At 41.0% G+C, this 17,009-nt stretch overlaps 1 protein-coding gene across 1 annotated transcript; it reads right to left on the reverse strand.

Annotated features, from left to right (window-relative positions):
• Nucleotides 1–8: 8 nt before the first annotated feature.
• LOC118429638 (2-oxoglutarate and iron-dependent oxygenase domain-containing protein 3-like) lies at nt 9–12,367 on the reverse strand. The gene is made up of 10 exons (XM_035840202.1): nt 12,260–12,367; nt 9,721–9,844; nt 9,124–9,320; nt 8,326–8,401; nt 7,830–7,872; nt 6,646–6,710; nt 5,613–5,672; nt 4,053–4,206; nt 1,165–1,288; nt 9–624 (listed from the first exon to the last, which is right to left on the reverse strand). Exons 2-10 carry the CDS (start codon nt 9,831–9,833, stop codon nt 485–487), a joined length of 972 nt encoding a protein of 323 aa, XP_035696095.1. The 5' UTR covers nt 9,834–9,844; nt 12,260–12,367; the 3' UTR covers nt 9–484.
• Nucleotides 12,368–17,009: the final 4,642 nt, after the last annotated feature.

The raw sequence follows: 17,009 nt of genomic DNA on the forward strand, positions 1-17,009 counted from the left end.
GCACTCTGCAGATTGAACATGTCCGACGGCTCCACCCTAAAGTATACAAGCTGGAATGAATTGATCACCCTCACACTCAGGGGTGACAATAGCGGCAAAGCCTAACGATATCACCCCTGACAACTCAGCCACAGAATTCGGTTATTAGGTACCAAATTTAACAGTTGTCGGTTCTGTGGGTATAGGTAACCACGGCATCAACGTATACCGACCTAGCATATGAAAAAAAAAATACACGCAAAGTTAAACAGATCTTTGTGCACGCTGCGCCGTACCATGCGTATGCTGTCTGTTCGAAACTTGAAATCCGGTCGCTGATTGGCCTGCGACAAATCAGGCAAGCTCATTAATATTCATAAGCAAGACACCCCTAATAACCGAATTCTGTGGCTGAGTTGTCAGGGGTGACATCGTTAGGCTTTGCCGCGATTGTCAACCCTGAGTGTGAGGGTGGAATTGATGTTCTATCATAATCTATGTAAGGCTATGACTTTAAGTGTGGATCTGCGATGGCGTGTTTCGGGTCGCACGAGAACGACACCGTAATGGCAAATCTCGTCCCAGACGCGACTTTCTCCACAAAGTGCAGATTTTCTGAACCCGACGTGAAGAACGAAACCCGTCCTGCGTAAAAACAAACCGAGAATCACGTAAAGATTTCTCACGTCTTTGATTATGCAAATCTTACATCTATCTGTGTTAGCAGCATTCCAAATAATTTCCATGATCATAGTATCAATGAAAATTACTTTCAATATTGCACAAACCATTTCTCTTTTCTTAATCATTTCTTACATTTTTGATTATAAAAATCACACACCCATCCGTTACTAAAATTTGCAGCATTCTAAATCATTATATAATATTAATGAAAATGACTTTTATTGCACAAACCATTGCTCTCACATGTACACACAGACTGAAGGAAGAGAAGACCCTGATTTGCATGCATGCAAATATTGTTAACGCTTACAATTCATCCCATATGTGTGATATATTAGCTTTGTGCCTCAAACCAATAGCATTTGGGTCAGAAACTCATGAATATCAGTTCTATTTTGTTAGAATTTTGGTCAAAATAAAATAATAAAGATAATCCCTATCTACTGACCCTAGTTTTGTTTTTTCAGTCCTGAAACAGGAAACACAACAACTTAGCCCTACCTGTCCTGGGTTCCACTGTGCTGTTGGCTTCCTTGTCCACAAACACGAACCTCCCACCGGTAAAGTCACGGCTGTAGTCAGTCAGGTACAGGAGGGAGGTGTAGTCAAACGAACCGTAGGTCTCCTGGACAGGACAACAAAACAACAACAACAACATCAATAACAACAACAAGGCAATCATCAACAGAGATTGCAGACTTTACCCTACAGAAGATACAGAAAGTACAGTAACTGTTGCTCCCTCTGGCAGACCCTATAGAAACTGCGGTACAGAAAACACAACTTAGAAGCCATTTTATTCCACACCCCAATGGCCAGTGCATGTCGAACAGTTATCCGGGTGGTACAACAATGCAAAGTTATCCAGCTAGGCCATAGCACCACAGGATTTGGGGATTCCGACTGCAATTAACAGAAGTGTATGGTAATCCATTGTGAGATGAAATTGCTTCTACTATATGTGCATACAATCATACATTCAAGCACATCTAACTAGGACCCAAAAACCATATTGCTTATACTTGTACTGCAGCTGTTATGATACTACAATCGAGAAAAAGCAGAAGGTTGAAACTCTTGGATTTCAAATCTAAATTTTTGGCTTTTCTAGCCAATTCCACAGCTTTTAATGTTATACCTGAAAATAGTGCAATAACTACAAAGTCTAGACATTTCTTTGTATAACAATGAGTTTTAATCACCTTGTCTATGTGTGGGTGCCAGTACTACATGTATATGTAAGAGGGTTGGGTACAGTACCTTGTCTATGTGTGGGTGCCTGTACTATATGTAAGAGGGTTGGGTACAGTACCTTGTCTATGTGTGGGTGCCAGTACTACATGTATATGTAAGAGGGTTGGGTACAGTACCTTGTCTATGTGTGGGTGCCAGTACTATATGTAAGAGGGTTGGGTACAGTACCTTGTCTATGTGTGGGTGCCAGTACTATATGTAAGAGGGTTGGGTACAGTACCTTGTCTATGTGCAGGTGCTAGTACTATATGTAAGAGGGTTGGGTACAGTACCTTGTCTATGTGTGGGTGCCAGTACTATATGTAAGAAGGTTGGGTACAGTACCTTGTCTATGTGTGGGTGCCAGTACTATATGTAAGAGGGTTGGGTACAGTACCTTGTCTATGTGTGGGTGCCAGTACTATATGTAAGAGGGTTGGGTACAGTACCTTGTCTATGTGCGGGTGCCAGTACTATATGTAAGAGGGTTGGGTACAGTACCTTGTCTATGTGCAGGTGCTAGTACTATATGTAAGAGGCTTAAGTAAAGTACCTTGTCTATGTGCGGATGCCAGTACTATATGTAAGAGGTTTAAGTACAGTACCTTGTCTATGTGTGGGTGCCAGTACTTTATGTTTAGTTATTACAGTACCTTATCTTACCTTACCGCTTGCCATCACTCAGGCCACAGCGGATATGTATGCTGATGACACATCAGCCTACATATGCGCTCCTTCTATTGAAACTATCTCACATAATCTACAGACAGAGGTAAACAACATCTGTAGCTGGGTAAGAGTGAACCGGCTTTTCTTGAACACTTCAAAAACAAAATGTATTGTACTGGGGAGCAAGCCCAAAATGTCTGCTAAACCCAAACTCACACTAACTGCAAATGGTAAGGTTATCGAACAGGTCTCAGAGGTAAAACTACTTGGTTCGACAGTAGATGAGTGCCTTACCTGGAATACTCACACAAAATTAACATCTAAGAAAATGGCTAGATCACTGGGGATGATCAAAAGATGCGCATACCTTATGGATCAAACATTGTTAAAAATTGTAATAGAATGCCTTGTACTATCACACATCGATTATTGCAGCCCAGTTTGGTCATGCACAACTAAAACTAACATAAACCTTCTGCAACGAATGCAGAACAAGGCAACTCGTCTGTTTCAGTCGAAGCCACAGTGGAAACCTGTGCACACGAGATTGTCAATAAACACCATGACAACATTTAAAAGGATAACACTCACAAACGAACCTATTTGTATCAGTAGGCAACTGCGTTCGGTCAACAACTTGCATAGTTACAGAACCCGTTTTGCTGCTAAACAATCTTTTCTGTTAGAGAAACCTAGAACTAACGCACTGATGAAGTGTTTCATGTACAGGGCTGTCAGAGTGTGGAATAACCTTCCAATTGTCATGCAATCCACACAATCCCTGAGAGTGTTTAAGGATGGTTTGCACAAATACTTCCACCAGTAGTTACAAGCACTGTGCGACAGGATTGTCAATTTTTAAATTATGTATATTGTAAATATGTTATTGATTTAGATGTGTTTGTGACTTGTCTAGTTGCCAACCATGTTTGTATAATGTATTGTCTCTGTGAATGAATACCAGGAAGACTAGCGTGCTAATGGTTATTCTAATAAAGTTTCAAAGTTTCATCTATGTGTGGGTGCCAGTACTATATGTAAGAGGGTTGGGTACAGTACCTTGTCTATGTGTGGGTGCCAGTACTATATGTAAGAAGGTTAAGTACAGTACCTTGTCTATGTGCGGGTGCCAGTACTATATGTAAGAGGGTTGGGTACAGTACCTTGTCTATGTGTGGGTGCCAGTACTATATGTAAGAGGGTTGGGTACAGTACCTTGTCTATGTGTGGGTGCCAGTACTATACGTAAGAGGGTTGGGTACAGTACCTTGTCTATGTGTGGGTGCCAGTACTATATGTAAGAGGGTTGGGTACAGTACCTTGTCTATGTGCGGGTGCCTGTACTATATGTAAGAGGGTACATAAGAGGGTTGGGTACAGTACCTTATCTATGTGTGGGTGCCAGTACTATACGTAAGAGGGTTGGGTACAGTACCTTGTCTATGTGCGGGTGCCAGTACTATATGTAAGAGGGTTGGGTACAGTACCTTATCTATGTGCGGGTGCCAGTACTCATCGTGAACAGTTTTTGCGGCTCGAGTCGTCATCCGTGAGAAGAAGGTGGGGTGGGTGAGGTGGAGTCTGTCCTGCTGGATTCCAAACTCCTCGGCGATCGCTGAACGGATCCTGTTCTTCACCCTCCTGTAGGGAAAGGGCAGGTAGGTGATGATGAGATGATTGAGATCATTGGTCTTCTTGAACTTAAAAACAGAACTGAGTCTGTATCTGTATCTATATAGCCAGTTTAACTGCCCTTTGGAGTAACACACCCGCTTCTGTATCTGTATCTATATAGCCGGTTTGTTCAGTATTACACCTAACTTTTGCACATCTTCCTGCAAATGTTCTTTAAAATTATCTAGCAAAGATGCTCCTACTGTGCTTGGTGATAACTAATTCCATTCTACGACAGTTCTGGGAAAATATAAATTTGGTGAGGTGGAGTCTGTCCTGCTGGATTCCAAACTCCTCGGCGATCGCTGAACAGATCCTGTTCTTCACCCTCCTGTAGGGAAAGGGTAGGTAGTTGATTGTGGCCTTAGTAAGGCCTCGAAATATAGTCTCCAAGCGGATTCCTCCAGTGGCATAAAACAGTAACATAAGCTGGGGGAGGACTTTAGCCAGAAGAGGAGTAAAATTGGCCACCACGGAATTCGCCGCAGGACGCAACCACTCAAAGGTACTGGGCGATCTTTTCAGAAACATGTTTCTACTCCTCCTAGTGCCCACTTACCTCCAGCGTGAAAATTGGCTAAATTTTACTCTTCTGCCGGCTAAACTCCTTCCCCAGCTTATGTTACTGTTTTATGCCACAGGAGGAATCTGCTTGGAGATTATCGAAATACACTTTTTTTTCAACTTGCACCGGCCTGGACGTGACTTTTTTTTTAAGGTGAAGGAGGGGTGTGCACTTCCTTTTCCACCATCTCGTCTACTGGAGCACTAAGTCCCACAGGGACAACACAAGAACTGTATGCCACATGTAAGACGGCCCCAGCAGATGCAAGTTTGCTGTTTGGAGTTTCCATCTCCTAGGAGGACTTCCGACCAAGGATGTAAGGGGTTCCTCCTACCCCTGTCTCCTGTATAGTGGGTGCGTCATGCCCGAACATGCCCCTATGGCCTGTCTCAGCCACAAAGGCCTGTCACTGCCACAGCTTACACGTCATTATTTTTTTGCTTGTTTCTGTGCTGCATAGTTTACAAGTTATGCAGCATACAACATCTAGAAATACCCGATGGCTCCATCAGCTTGGTGCATCATTTGAAGGTAAAGCTGAATTTTATAATCTCATTACAGAGTAACTTATACATTCTCATAATTCCACCAGGTGCCATTATACCGCCACCTCAGAAAACATTATTATAGAGGCCTTTTCAAGATTGTCTTCAACACTTATATATGTGAATTGTGTTTCATTTAGGATATTTAACATTCAGAGTTCAAGACAATCTTGGGAAGACCTCTATACTAACTTTTTTTGAGGTGGTGGTATTGTGGCACCTGTTGGAATTATGATAGTCGATGTTATAGTAACTGTTCTTACCTGTACAGACTGAAGTCGTCTTCAGAAAAGACAGATCTGTCCTTGTTACTCTTCATCATCCTGAAACAAATGAGTCACTTTAAAACTTCAGCGTGCTAAGGTAGCCATTTGAATCCAACTATATGTCAATTGTAGGCCAGGGTTTAAGGCATCAATGAGGAGGGCCTATAAATAAGAAAGAAGGTCTCCGAAAATAATTTCATCAGGTTGGTAGAATACTGGATGAGGAGAATTCTTGTACGTTTGGGATAATCTTCTCGTTTGGGATAATCTTCTCATTTGGGATAATCTTCTCGTTTGGGATAATCTTCTCGTTTGGGATAATCTTCTCGTTTGGGATAATCTTCTCGTTTGGGATAATCTTCTCGTTAGGGATAATCTTCTCGTTTGGGATAATCTTCTCGTTTGGGATAATCTTCTCGACACAAAAGCGCCACCTACATTGGCTACATATAGCGACGAGAAGCAGAACTCCAGTCAGAAGCTCTGAGAAAGGTGTCTGATATACACCGAAACGTAAGCAAGTAAGTTTAATTTTGGTTGGGTACAAGAATTTTCCTTATCCTAGCAAGGAGGTCTATTTCAAACTCCTTAAAATAAGTAAATAAAAGCAGTAAAATATTACACTGAGAATGAAGCACGACGTTTGATCTAAGTGCAGCGTGGCACATTTTGGTCATTTCACTGCCAAAAATGCTTTTTCTTGTTTATCTTGTTTTGGTCCCTCACAGAAAATTTATCTTCCAGGAAGAAAAAAAATCTTATATTTCTTAAGAGTTGAATCTGGTTATAAAAAAAAAGAATTTCTAGAATTTTTTTCTAGCATTATGAGAAGAAAAAAAAAGAAGATTTTGCTTAAATCTCTAGAAAAATGTTTGTAGTTTCTTATTTTGCTTGAATTTTATTCTACATTTTCTTCCTGCAAGAACATTTTTCTTTATATAAGAATTGTTCATGGGTTAAGCAAAATAAGAAAAAATCAAGAAAAAAAAATTATGTTTGGCAGTGTTCTTTTGGTTGTTTGTCTACTTACTGGTAAAGGTTGATGAAACTGTCCCCCTTGGACAGCGCTCCAGAATGAAGGTCCAAGATGGAGGCCTGGTGACAATGAAAGGTCACAAATATGTAAATCACCCTTATTTACTTGCAACAATGATGCAGAGGTTTTTTGATTAGTACTTGACTGTGTGAACAAAGTGGATGATTATATTTCCATGCATATGAAAATTAGCTTACATATGAGTGTTACAAAAATCATAATACCCTTTAAATATCAAGAGGCATATCAATTTGACATACTTAAAAGCATTTACAATCAGACTGACCAGAAGAGATTCTAGTAAAATGTATTACTCTGCATCTCTTGAACATTGCAATCGTGTTAACTTTTTTGTATATGATGATTGAGATTTTTAGAGAAATTAAAGGCACTTTTATTCACTTTTCTTCAGAATTATATACAGGTAGCAAAACAAAGTGAATCTGGCAACAAAATTTGGTGACATTTTGGTAAACTTTGACTTTACAACTTATGAATTAACTTTCCATCAGATTGGGATATTTTTTTCATGAAGAACATGAAGAACAATTAAATGATAGCATACACCTGAAACTTTTGGTCTACTTGACTGTAACTGAGTTAGTCAAAGTACTAATAACAAGCTAGTAGAGTTAGGTAACTTCCATTTGTTTTTGAGTAGCAGAAACAATGTTCTTCCCTAACTCTGTTATAGATCAGGTAAGGGTGCAGTCACATAGGTCATTCCAGAATTTGATGCCAAAGGATTTTCAAGCAGGCTGTGACAGAACCAACCACTGACATGGATCCAAAACACAATTTTTTATATTTACCAACTTACAGTTGAACTTTTCAGGACACATACGTCTTTGTCCTCCAAAATGCTCAAAGTTAGCGATCGTACGACAATCACATGACCTATATGTGACTGCGCCATTATGACTAAGACTACCAACTGCCTAACAGGACTGCTCTGGAGTGAAACAAGTTTAAAACTTTGTTCTAACACAAAAGAAGGGCGCAGTCAAAACAGCTGAACTTTGCAGTCTTTTGTGTTGGAACAAAGTTTACTTTTTTCATTATGGAATTTACCAACACAGATGAGCTTTCATTAGGACTGCGCTGTTTTGTGTTCAATACTGCAACAGGATAATTCTGCGTTCAGGTCCATAAAAACCTGCAGAATGAATGTAACTCACCCCTCCATTAGACCCACCAAGTGCCAGGCCTCTCTTTGCAATCCTGGACATCGAATTAAAGAAATAAGCTGTCAATATCTGTAAACATTTTCATGGTTCTTTCCTTGATATTTGGTGCAAACTGCTCTGTTAAAAAATAGCTCTCAGCACCTATGAGAAAGTCAGTAGAAAAGTAGTGCTTAATTACGTATACAGAGGAAGAGGGTAGAGGGTGGATACCGTTCGTGAGTGACAGTACGTCTAGTTAATCACGCCAGCACTGTTAAGATCTACAAAACAAAACGGACTGTTCTGTCTGTTTGTAGCACCCTTACCACTAACCAGTAAGTGTTTTCCAAATGACAGTTTGCCGGCTTTTTCATTATGACTAAAGTACAGTGTTGTAAATGAAGCTCACGGGATGGCACTGCCGCAAACTCAATACCACCACAGTCACTCCATTTTCCCTGTACCATGAAATTGAATACACCCGCAAAATTAAATGCATTTCCAATACCTCAGTAGCTGTGCCGCTTCGTTTTGCGTCACCAGTCCGTCCATTACACCTCGGCCACATCTTCTGGGCGTGCATCCTGCACAAACACAACAAACAAACAAACAAACAATAAACATCCCAGCTGTGTCATTCACCCAACATCCATGATACTTGAAAGGTTTTTTCATCCTTTACTAGGACAGAATGTTAAGCCAGGGTCCACTGTTTCTTGTACATGTGCGAGAGCAAGGGAAGTTTCCACGGCATAATAAACCTGTAAATACTGTACATAGCGTATGTCCTCTATTTCATGGCCTGAGTGGGAGAATAGGTCTCTAGCTTAAAGGCAACCTAAGCAATATTAGCCCGAGTCAGGGTTGTAGAACTTCAATCATCAAAGTCAATTTTGGGGGCACTTTTATCTGTAATAAGATGAAGCAGCTCTATTCCGCTCCATACCAAGGAGGAGGTCTTTTTTTTAACCTTCTTGTCCATACCAACATTCAACTTTTCAAGGAGCAAAACTTTGATGCCGCAGTGGTGTGAGGACGCCGTGAACTCTAATTTTTGTGGGTTAGATTCAGGGAATCCTGGTGCAGATTGTTTCTGTGCCATTTTTAACCGCTCAAATCTTACTAAAAATAATATAAATGTGATAATATAGTGCAGGGGATATCAGTTTCATACAGATTGCCTTATCCAGATTATTTACACTTTTAACGTTCTAATTCTAAAAGTTACACTTTTTACACTTTTAACTAGTTCAAGATCTCTTTCACTTTCATGCAAGGCATGGAAATATGATACATGCAGCTTCACCTTCAAAGTGTTCATATTTCTTGTAGTCTTTACTGCATGGAACGTCCAAAATCCTCTTCTGAACTGTCTCGTCTTGTTTCACGAATGTCGTGAGCCCCGATTGGTCACCTCGGCCGGACAGAAGGGCCACGATTCCTAAGGTCAGGACGATGAAGGTCACGCGGAGGAGGATCCTTTTGGTGGTAACCTCTTGAACTCTGGGTGAAGGTGAAGATTTGTTTAGACAGTAAGAACTGGTACTCAAGAATATGAAATACGGAAGCTTGAGTACCTTCGAAGTGGCATTCGCCCTTCTTTGCCAACTCTAGAGCTGTGTGACTTATTAAGATACAGGTTAACAGGTTTAGGCACAGGTACGGACCTGAACCTGTACCTGTCACTACTTGTTCAGTCAGGTAGAAGTGGATGTTCAATAAGGATGGAAGCATGTTTGAGCTAATAAAACCATGTGTAATAGACAGAGAACATAATAGAAACTTGACCCTTAGAATTTTTTTTTCCTCACTGGGGCTCAGAGACTGCTATGGTAATTTCATCTGTCATAACCATAATCAATAATAAAACCACTACAAACATTTGAAGACCTACAGTACCCACCTCTGCAAGTCTTTTTCATGTGAATGGCCCTTTTGCAGAACTGGTTCTGATTTTTCCGGGGCGCCATTTTTGTCCTGTGGGCCCCGTTTCCCCCTCCGGCTTCTCACTGACATGTTCCCTAAATCTGGGGGAGAATGGAACTTCAGTCATGTTTAGTATACCCTGGGAAAACCAAACTCCTATGGTCTCACTGATGAGTTTCTTCTTCCCATAGACTTCTCTGTTATAATTCGTGGTTTAAATGGGCGCGTTCATAATGAAGCTATGTGAGATTTCAGCAGATTTTTCATTCTATGTCGAGCACATTTACCCTATATGGTGGGAAAAAATTGCCAACGTCAACAATACATAGAAACTTTTTTTATAGTAATTACAAACTACAATTAGTCAATCCCCCAAAAAGGCACTTTTTCGTTGCCAGTGTACAACCACACCACTCAGAACCCAGGACTGTGTACCTCCAACCTAGTGCGCGGCTGCAAAACTTTACCTGCTAATTTCTTCAGTTACAAACGAACTTTCACAAATCTAACTTTTGAGATCAGTTCCGCTGGCTGAAGGGGAGTTTCTCACCGCTAAAAAAACGCGTCCATGCAGCCGTTTATTTTTTGGCTCGGATCTCTTTTAGGGTACTAGTACCCACTCGGAGTAATACATCAATGAGACCCAAAGAGCCAGCACGCAAAGAGTTACCGATCCCCGCCACACGCACCCCTGCCAACCACAACACCACCTGCCCGCCGATCGAGCTGGTCCTAATTATCGGTTTGGGGTAGGGCTGTATACCTAAACAAATTTCAGGTACAGGTACAGGTACAGGTACACGGGTTTAGGTACAGGTCCGGACCTGCACGTGTACCTAAAAAAGTTTAACCAAGTATATGTAAGTTAAACATGTAGCTAACTGAATTTTTGAGTGATAAATTGTCATCTATGTATGGGGAATTACATATTTGAATCTCAAAACAAATTCTTTGCAAGTTTTCTTAAGTTTCAATTGCAAGATTATCACCATTGTCATTGTTGATTCGGGATTTACTTGTCCTGCAGTCTTAAAAAGTAGTGTTTAATAGTGATTTAGTGTGTTTAGGTACAAGTACAGGTACACACTCAGATGTTTAGGTTCATGTACGGATTCAGGTCCAGCAGCACTAGTTCAGGTTCAGGTCCCGAACCCATCATTGCATATAATGTGCACTCTAGAAAGTTTTCTTTTTTGAGGGGGAGGGGGATGGTGCATATAAAATTGCATGTTAGCATGAATTGAAATGTAATGTGAAAAAATACCAGCAAATTATATACAGCCAGTGTAAACACAAAATTTCTTTTTCAAGTGCAAATTTCACTGTCTACGGAAGGTTTTAGATGGTTTAGAACAAAAAAAGGTTACATTTTTCCCACGCACAATTCCCGAGTGGAATGCCCTGCCTGGCACGGTTGTAAGCGCTCCCAACGTTGAGCACTTCCGTGCCAGGCAGGCGGCCTGCCCGCCCTAACCCGGGAGCCTCAGCTCCCCCCCCTACTTTTGCCCCTCGCGGGGTCATTTGGGGGTAACTTATGCAGATGCAGATGCAGATACAGTCACTGGGACAGATCTATATATAGCTTTTTGCAAGTCCGGACTTTGCGTTTGGTTTCCCAGGGTATGTTCGGGAAGGTTCATAACACACAAAGTATGATAACCAATTATTGATAGATGGGCATAAAAGGAGAGACAACACATGCTGCTAGAAGTGGAGAACATATATGAGACATTCAACACAGCAGAGGACAGCAAAGACACGGACATCACCACGCTGGCTGGAATGAGAGAAGACCTGTCAGAAGGAATCAACAAACAGATGTACATGGCCTTCTCCCAGTACATTGAGAGTACACACCGTTTCAACGTACTCTCCTAGAAACTCCTCCAACAACTCTCAAGCACAAGGAACCAAGAGTTAAATACCAAGAGAGACTATTGACTCTAAAGCGAACCATGTGTTACTCAGCACCAAGAGACCACGTCTAGCGAAATAATAGACGTTAAATGAGGACAACAACAACAACAACAACAGAATTATAAATCTGATTTTTTTTCGGGGGGGGGGCATATGGGTGACATTTGGTTTTATTGCCCCTAACATTTTTTTTTCTATGAGAAAATACAGCACTTTGGTACATACGACTGCAAATTTCAGTGCGATGAAGTATGTTTGAACATAAAAGCTACAAACCTTTGCACAACTTGGCATCTTCTTATGATCTATAATTATTAGAGAATAATTATTCTTAATTAGATTAAAACAATAATTTTCTAATAAAAGGAAAACATTAACGTTATGTAACGTTATATCAAGTAAAATACGGTTTCCCTTGCCCTACTTGCCTCCACTAGGGGGAGGGGTGCACCATACCGGCTACAACATCAGATACAAAATACATCGATAACTACTTCACAAATCAGATTTTGAGCTTTACCAAGGTATCATAAGCAATAAGCAATGTCTTGACATTGTTAGAACAGTCAGAAAAAAGACAAGGAGCGCAGACTGCCTACTTTTCCGGCGTTACGAGCGAACACGTCCGTCCACGACCGCCATGTTTGTTTCTTCTACAGGTCATAGGTCAACGGCCTCAGCTTTCACATGTCACACGGACTTGGTTACGCCACGTTGATTTGATCATATGGATGACATCCACGCTCGCACCAATTTTCGGCCATTTCCAAAAAAAAAAAAGTTTTCGACCACACAATAAATTGTGCAAAGCAGCTGTAAAATGAGCACAAATATTCCGTAGATTGAAAAAAAAAGTATAAAAAAACAGATAACTAATGCCATATATAGAATACCAAAATGAATCTTTTTTTTTTGGCCAAACTTTTTTTTTATTCGCTCGCTCGCATCAGTTTTGGAGTTCCCGGAGGATGTCATCCATATAATCAAATCAACATGGCCTTATCGCTGTGTTGACTTCATTTGATTACCGTAAATGCATTTAAGTTCGCGGGGATTTAAGTTCGCGGTAGCGGGAAAAGGGACATTTCGCGGTGGTTTTAAATTCGCGGTAGCACCATGCACTGTAGTCACTTTAATACCGCCATGGAAAAATTTTCGCGGTGGTTTTAAGTTCGCGGTGAAACGACCACGGCGAAAACCGCCGCGACACCGCGACAATTTCTGCATTTACAGTATATGGAGGATCCGCGCACGCATTAATTTTCTACCGTTTCCAAAAATAAAATAAAACGTTTTCGACCATACTTTAAATCGTAAAAAGCAGCTTCCGAACTACATGTATATAGCTAACAAATGTATGCACGGTGCTTTGAAAAATATATAGGAAAACTGCACATAACGTAACTTCAAGTGACTATTATGTCATTAAATATTGATATATAAGGTTATTGAAAGAAGATGTGAAAGAAAAAAAATGAAGAGTCAATATTGATTGGTACAATGTCCACTATATTCTGTGTGTAATCTCCGAGTAGATGTGAGGTTCCGTACCAGTGTTGTTCTCGTGCTTTTGAAACATCTTGCACCCCTTGTTTGTTTTTCAAGCATTCTAACTTATTCTTATTACTGTGTACCCTGGGTTACATACTTGAATTCTATATGATAAGTTTGACAATCTATCGATACCGGGTTTACTCGGCCCCGGGGACACGTAAGGGTCGACCTCTCAAATGCAGAAAAACTTGTCGAACCAGATACTGTTGGCCTTCACACCTTCACACACACACACACACACACGCACGCACGCACACACACACACACGCACGCATGCACGAACGCACATACACACACACACTATTCTGCTATTGCTATACCCGATACAGTCCTACATTTTCACCATTACCATAAACAAGATAAAGCCGAACTTCTATGTAGATACTAGTAGTACTAATACTACATATTTCTTCTGATGTTCCTTTCCCTAAGAATCTATCAGACACCTCGAGTAAATTTAATTGCATTAGAGAGCCAACAAAAGTAAATGATACGGGAAAAATGAGCGTTTGAAAATTTGATGATGGGAGGGTTTTGTGTATCGCGACACTCCCTAGTACTGTCTCATACAAAAGGGTAATCTCCGAGCAGATGTGAGGTTCCGTCCCAGTGTGAGAAACACGGACAAATTTGAATTCGACATACGTTTTCACAAACTGGCTATTGCTAAATTCAAGACAGTCCTACATTTTCACCATTACCATCAAGCAAGATGAAGCCAAACTTCTGTGTAGATACTAGTAGTATTATCGTTAATACTACATGTTTATTCTGATGTTACTTTCTTACGCTATTTAGGAATCTATCAGACATCTCGCGCAAATTTAATTCCATTAGGGAGCCAACAAAAGTTAATGAATCGGAAAAAATGAGCGTTTGAAAATTTGATGAAGGGAGGGTTGGGTGTACGTCATCGCGACACTCCCTAGTACTGTCTCACACAAAGTGTCATCTCCGAGTAGATGTGAGGTTCCGTCCCAGTGTGGTTCGCGTGCTTTGGAAACATCTTGCGGCCCCTGTTCGTTTTTCAAACGTTCTAACTTCTTCTTACTACTGTGTAGCCTGAGTTACACACATGACTTCTATATGATGTGCTTAGTTAGACAATCTGTCGATACCGGGTTTAATCGGCCTCCGGGACACGTAAGGGTCGACCTCTCAAGTGCAGAAAAACTTGTCGAACCAGATACTGTTGGCCTTCACACCTTCACACACACACACACACACACACACACACACACACACACACGCACACACACACACACACACACACGAACGGACATACAAACACACACACAAACACTATTGCTAAACCCAATACAGTCCTACATTTTCACTATTACCATAAACAAGATGAAGCCGAACTTTTGTGTAGATACTAGTAGTACTCACGTTAATACTACATGTTTATTCTGATGTTACTTTCTTACGCTATTTAGGAATATATTAGACACCTCGCGCAAATTTAATTGCATTAGAGAGCAAACAAAAGTTAATGATACTAAAATAATTAGCGTTTTAAAATTTGATGAAGGGAGGGTTTGGTGTACGTCATGGCGACATTCCCTAGTACTGTCTCATACAAAAGGGTTATCTCCAAGCAGATGTAAGGTTCCGTCCCAGTGTGGTTCGCGTGCTTTTGAAACATCTCGCGCCCCTTGCTTGTTTTTCAAACGTTCTAACTTATTCTTACTACTGTGTAGCCTCAGTTACATACATGCCTTCTATATAATGTGCTTATTTAGACAATCTGTCGATACCGGGTTTAATCGGCCTCCGGGACACGTAAGGGTCGATCCCTACAGTGCAGAAAAACATGTCGAACTATATACTGTTGGCCTTCACACCTTCACACACACACACACACACATACACACACGCACGCACGAACGCACGCGGGAACGCACATACACACACACACTATTGCTATACCCAATACAGTCCTACATTTTCACCATTACCATAAACAAGATGAAGCCAAACTTCTGTGTAGATAGTAGTAGTACTAATAATTCTTCTGATGTTCCTTTCCCTAAGAATCTATCAGACACCTCGCGCAAATTTAATTGCATTAGAGAGCCCATAAAATTTAAAGACATGGAAAAAATGAGCGTTTGAAAATTTGATGAAGGGAGGGTTGGGTGTACGTCATCGCGACACTCCTTAGTACCGTCTCACACAAAGTGTCATCTCCGAGTAGATGTGAGGTTCCGTCCCAGTGTGGTTCGCGTGCTTTGGAAACATCTTGCGGCCCCTGTTCGTTTTTCAAACGTTCTAACTTCTTCTTACTACTGTGTAGCCTGAGTTACACACATGACTTCTATATGATGTGCTTAGTTAGACAATCTGTCGATACCGGGTTTAATCGGCCTCCGGGACACGTAAGGGTCGACCTCTCAAGTGCAGAAAAACTTGTCGAACCAGATACTGTTGGCCTTCACACCTTCACACACACACACACACACACACACACACACACACACACACACGCACACACACACACACACACACGAACGGACATACAAACACACACACAAACACTATTGCTAAACCCAAGACAGTCCTACATTTTCACCATTACCATAAACAAGATAAAGCCGAACTTCTATGTAGATACTAGTAGTACTAATACTACATATTTCTTCTGATGTTCCTTTCCCTAAGAATCTATCAGACACCTCGAGCAAATTTAATTGCATTAGAGAGCCAACAAAAGTAAATGATACGGGAAAAATGAGCGTTTGAAAATTTGATGATGGGAGGGTTAGGTGTATCGCGACACTCCCTAGTACTGTCTCATACAAAAGGGTAATCTCCGAGCAGATGTGAGGTTCCGTCCCAGTGTGAGAAACACGGACAAATTTGAATTCGACATACGTTTTCACAAACTGGCTATTGCTAAATTCAAGACAGTCCTACATTTTCACCATTACCATCAAGCAAGATGAAGCCGAACTTCTGTGTAGATACTAGTAGTACTCACGTTAATACTACATGTTTATTCTGATGTTACTTTCTTACGCTATTTAGGAATATATTAGACACCTCGCGCAAATTTAATTGCATTAGAGAGCAAACAAAAGTTAATGATACTAAAATAATTAGCGTTTTAAAATTTGATGAAGGGAGGGTTTGGTGTACGTCATGGCGACATTCCCTAGTACTGTCTCATACAAAAGGGTTATCTCCAAGCAGATGTAAGGTTCCGTCCCAGTGTGGTTCGCGTGCTTTTGAAACATCTCGCGCCCCTTGCTTGTTTTTCAAACGTTCTAACTTATTCTTACTACTGTGTAGCCTCAGTTACATACATGCCTTCTATATAATGTGCTTATTTAGACAATCTGTCGATACCGGGTTTAATCGGCCTCCGGGACACGTAAGGGTCGATCCCTACAGTGCAGAAAAACTTGTCGAACCAGATACTGTTGGCCTTCACACCTTCACACACACACACACACACACACACACGCACGCACACACACGCACACACACACACACACACATACGCACACACACACACGCACGAACGCTCACACACACACTATTGCTTAACCCAATACAGTCCTACATTTTCACCATTACCATAAACATGATGAAGCCGAACTTCTGTGTGGATAATAGTAGTACTAATACTACATATTTCTTCTGATGTTCCGTTCCGTAAGAATCTTTCAGACACCTCGCGCAAATTTAATTGCATTAGAGAGCCAACAAAAGTAAATGATACGGGAAAAATGAGCGATTGAAAATTTGATGAAGGCAGAGTTGGGTGTACGTCATCGCGACACTCCTTAG

Source organism: Branchiostoma floridae, chromosome 13, assembly GCF_000003815.2.
Source record: "Branchiostoma floridae strain S238N-H82 chromosome 13, Bfl_VNyyK, whole genome shotgun sequence".
Classification (NCBI taxonomy): Eukaryota; Metazoa; Chordata; class Leptocardii; order Amphioxiformes; family Branchiostomatidae; genus Branchiostoma; species Branchiostoma floridae.

What these genes read in the sequence shown, in the direction of transcription:
- LOC118429638 (XM_035840202.1), bottom strand. Translation starts at nt 9,833, where the DNA reads ATGTCAGTGAGAAGCCGGAGGGGGAAACGGGGCCCACAGGACAAAAAT. An exon ending in GAAATATGAACACTTTGAAG is followed by an intron (nt 8,402 to 9,123) that starts GTGAAGCTGCAT and finishes GTGTTTGTGCAG; the next exon opens with GATGCACGCCCAGAAGATGT. An exon ending in TTGGTGGGTCTAATGGAGGG is followed by an intron (nt 6,711 to 7,829) that starts GTGAGTTACATT and finishes CATTGTCACCAG; the next exon opens with GCCTCCATCTTGGACCTTCA.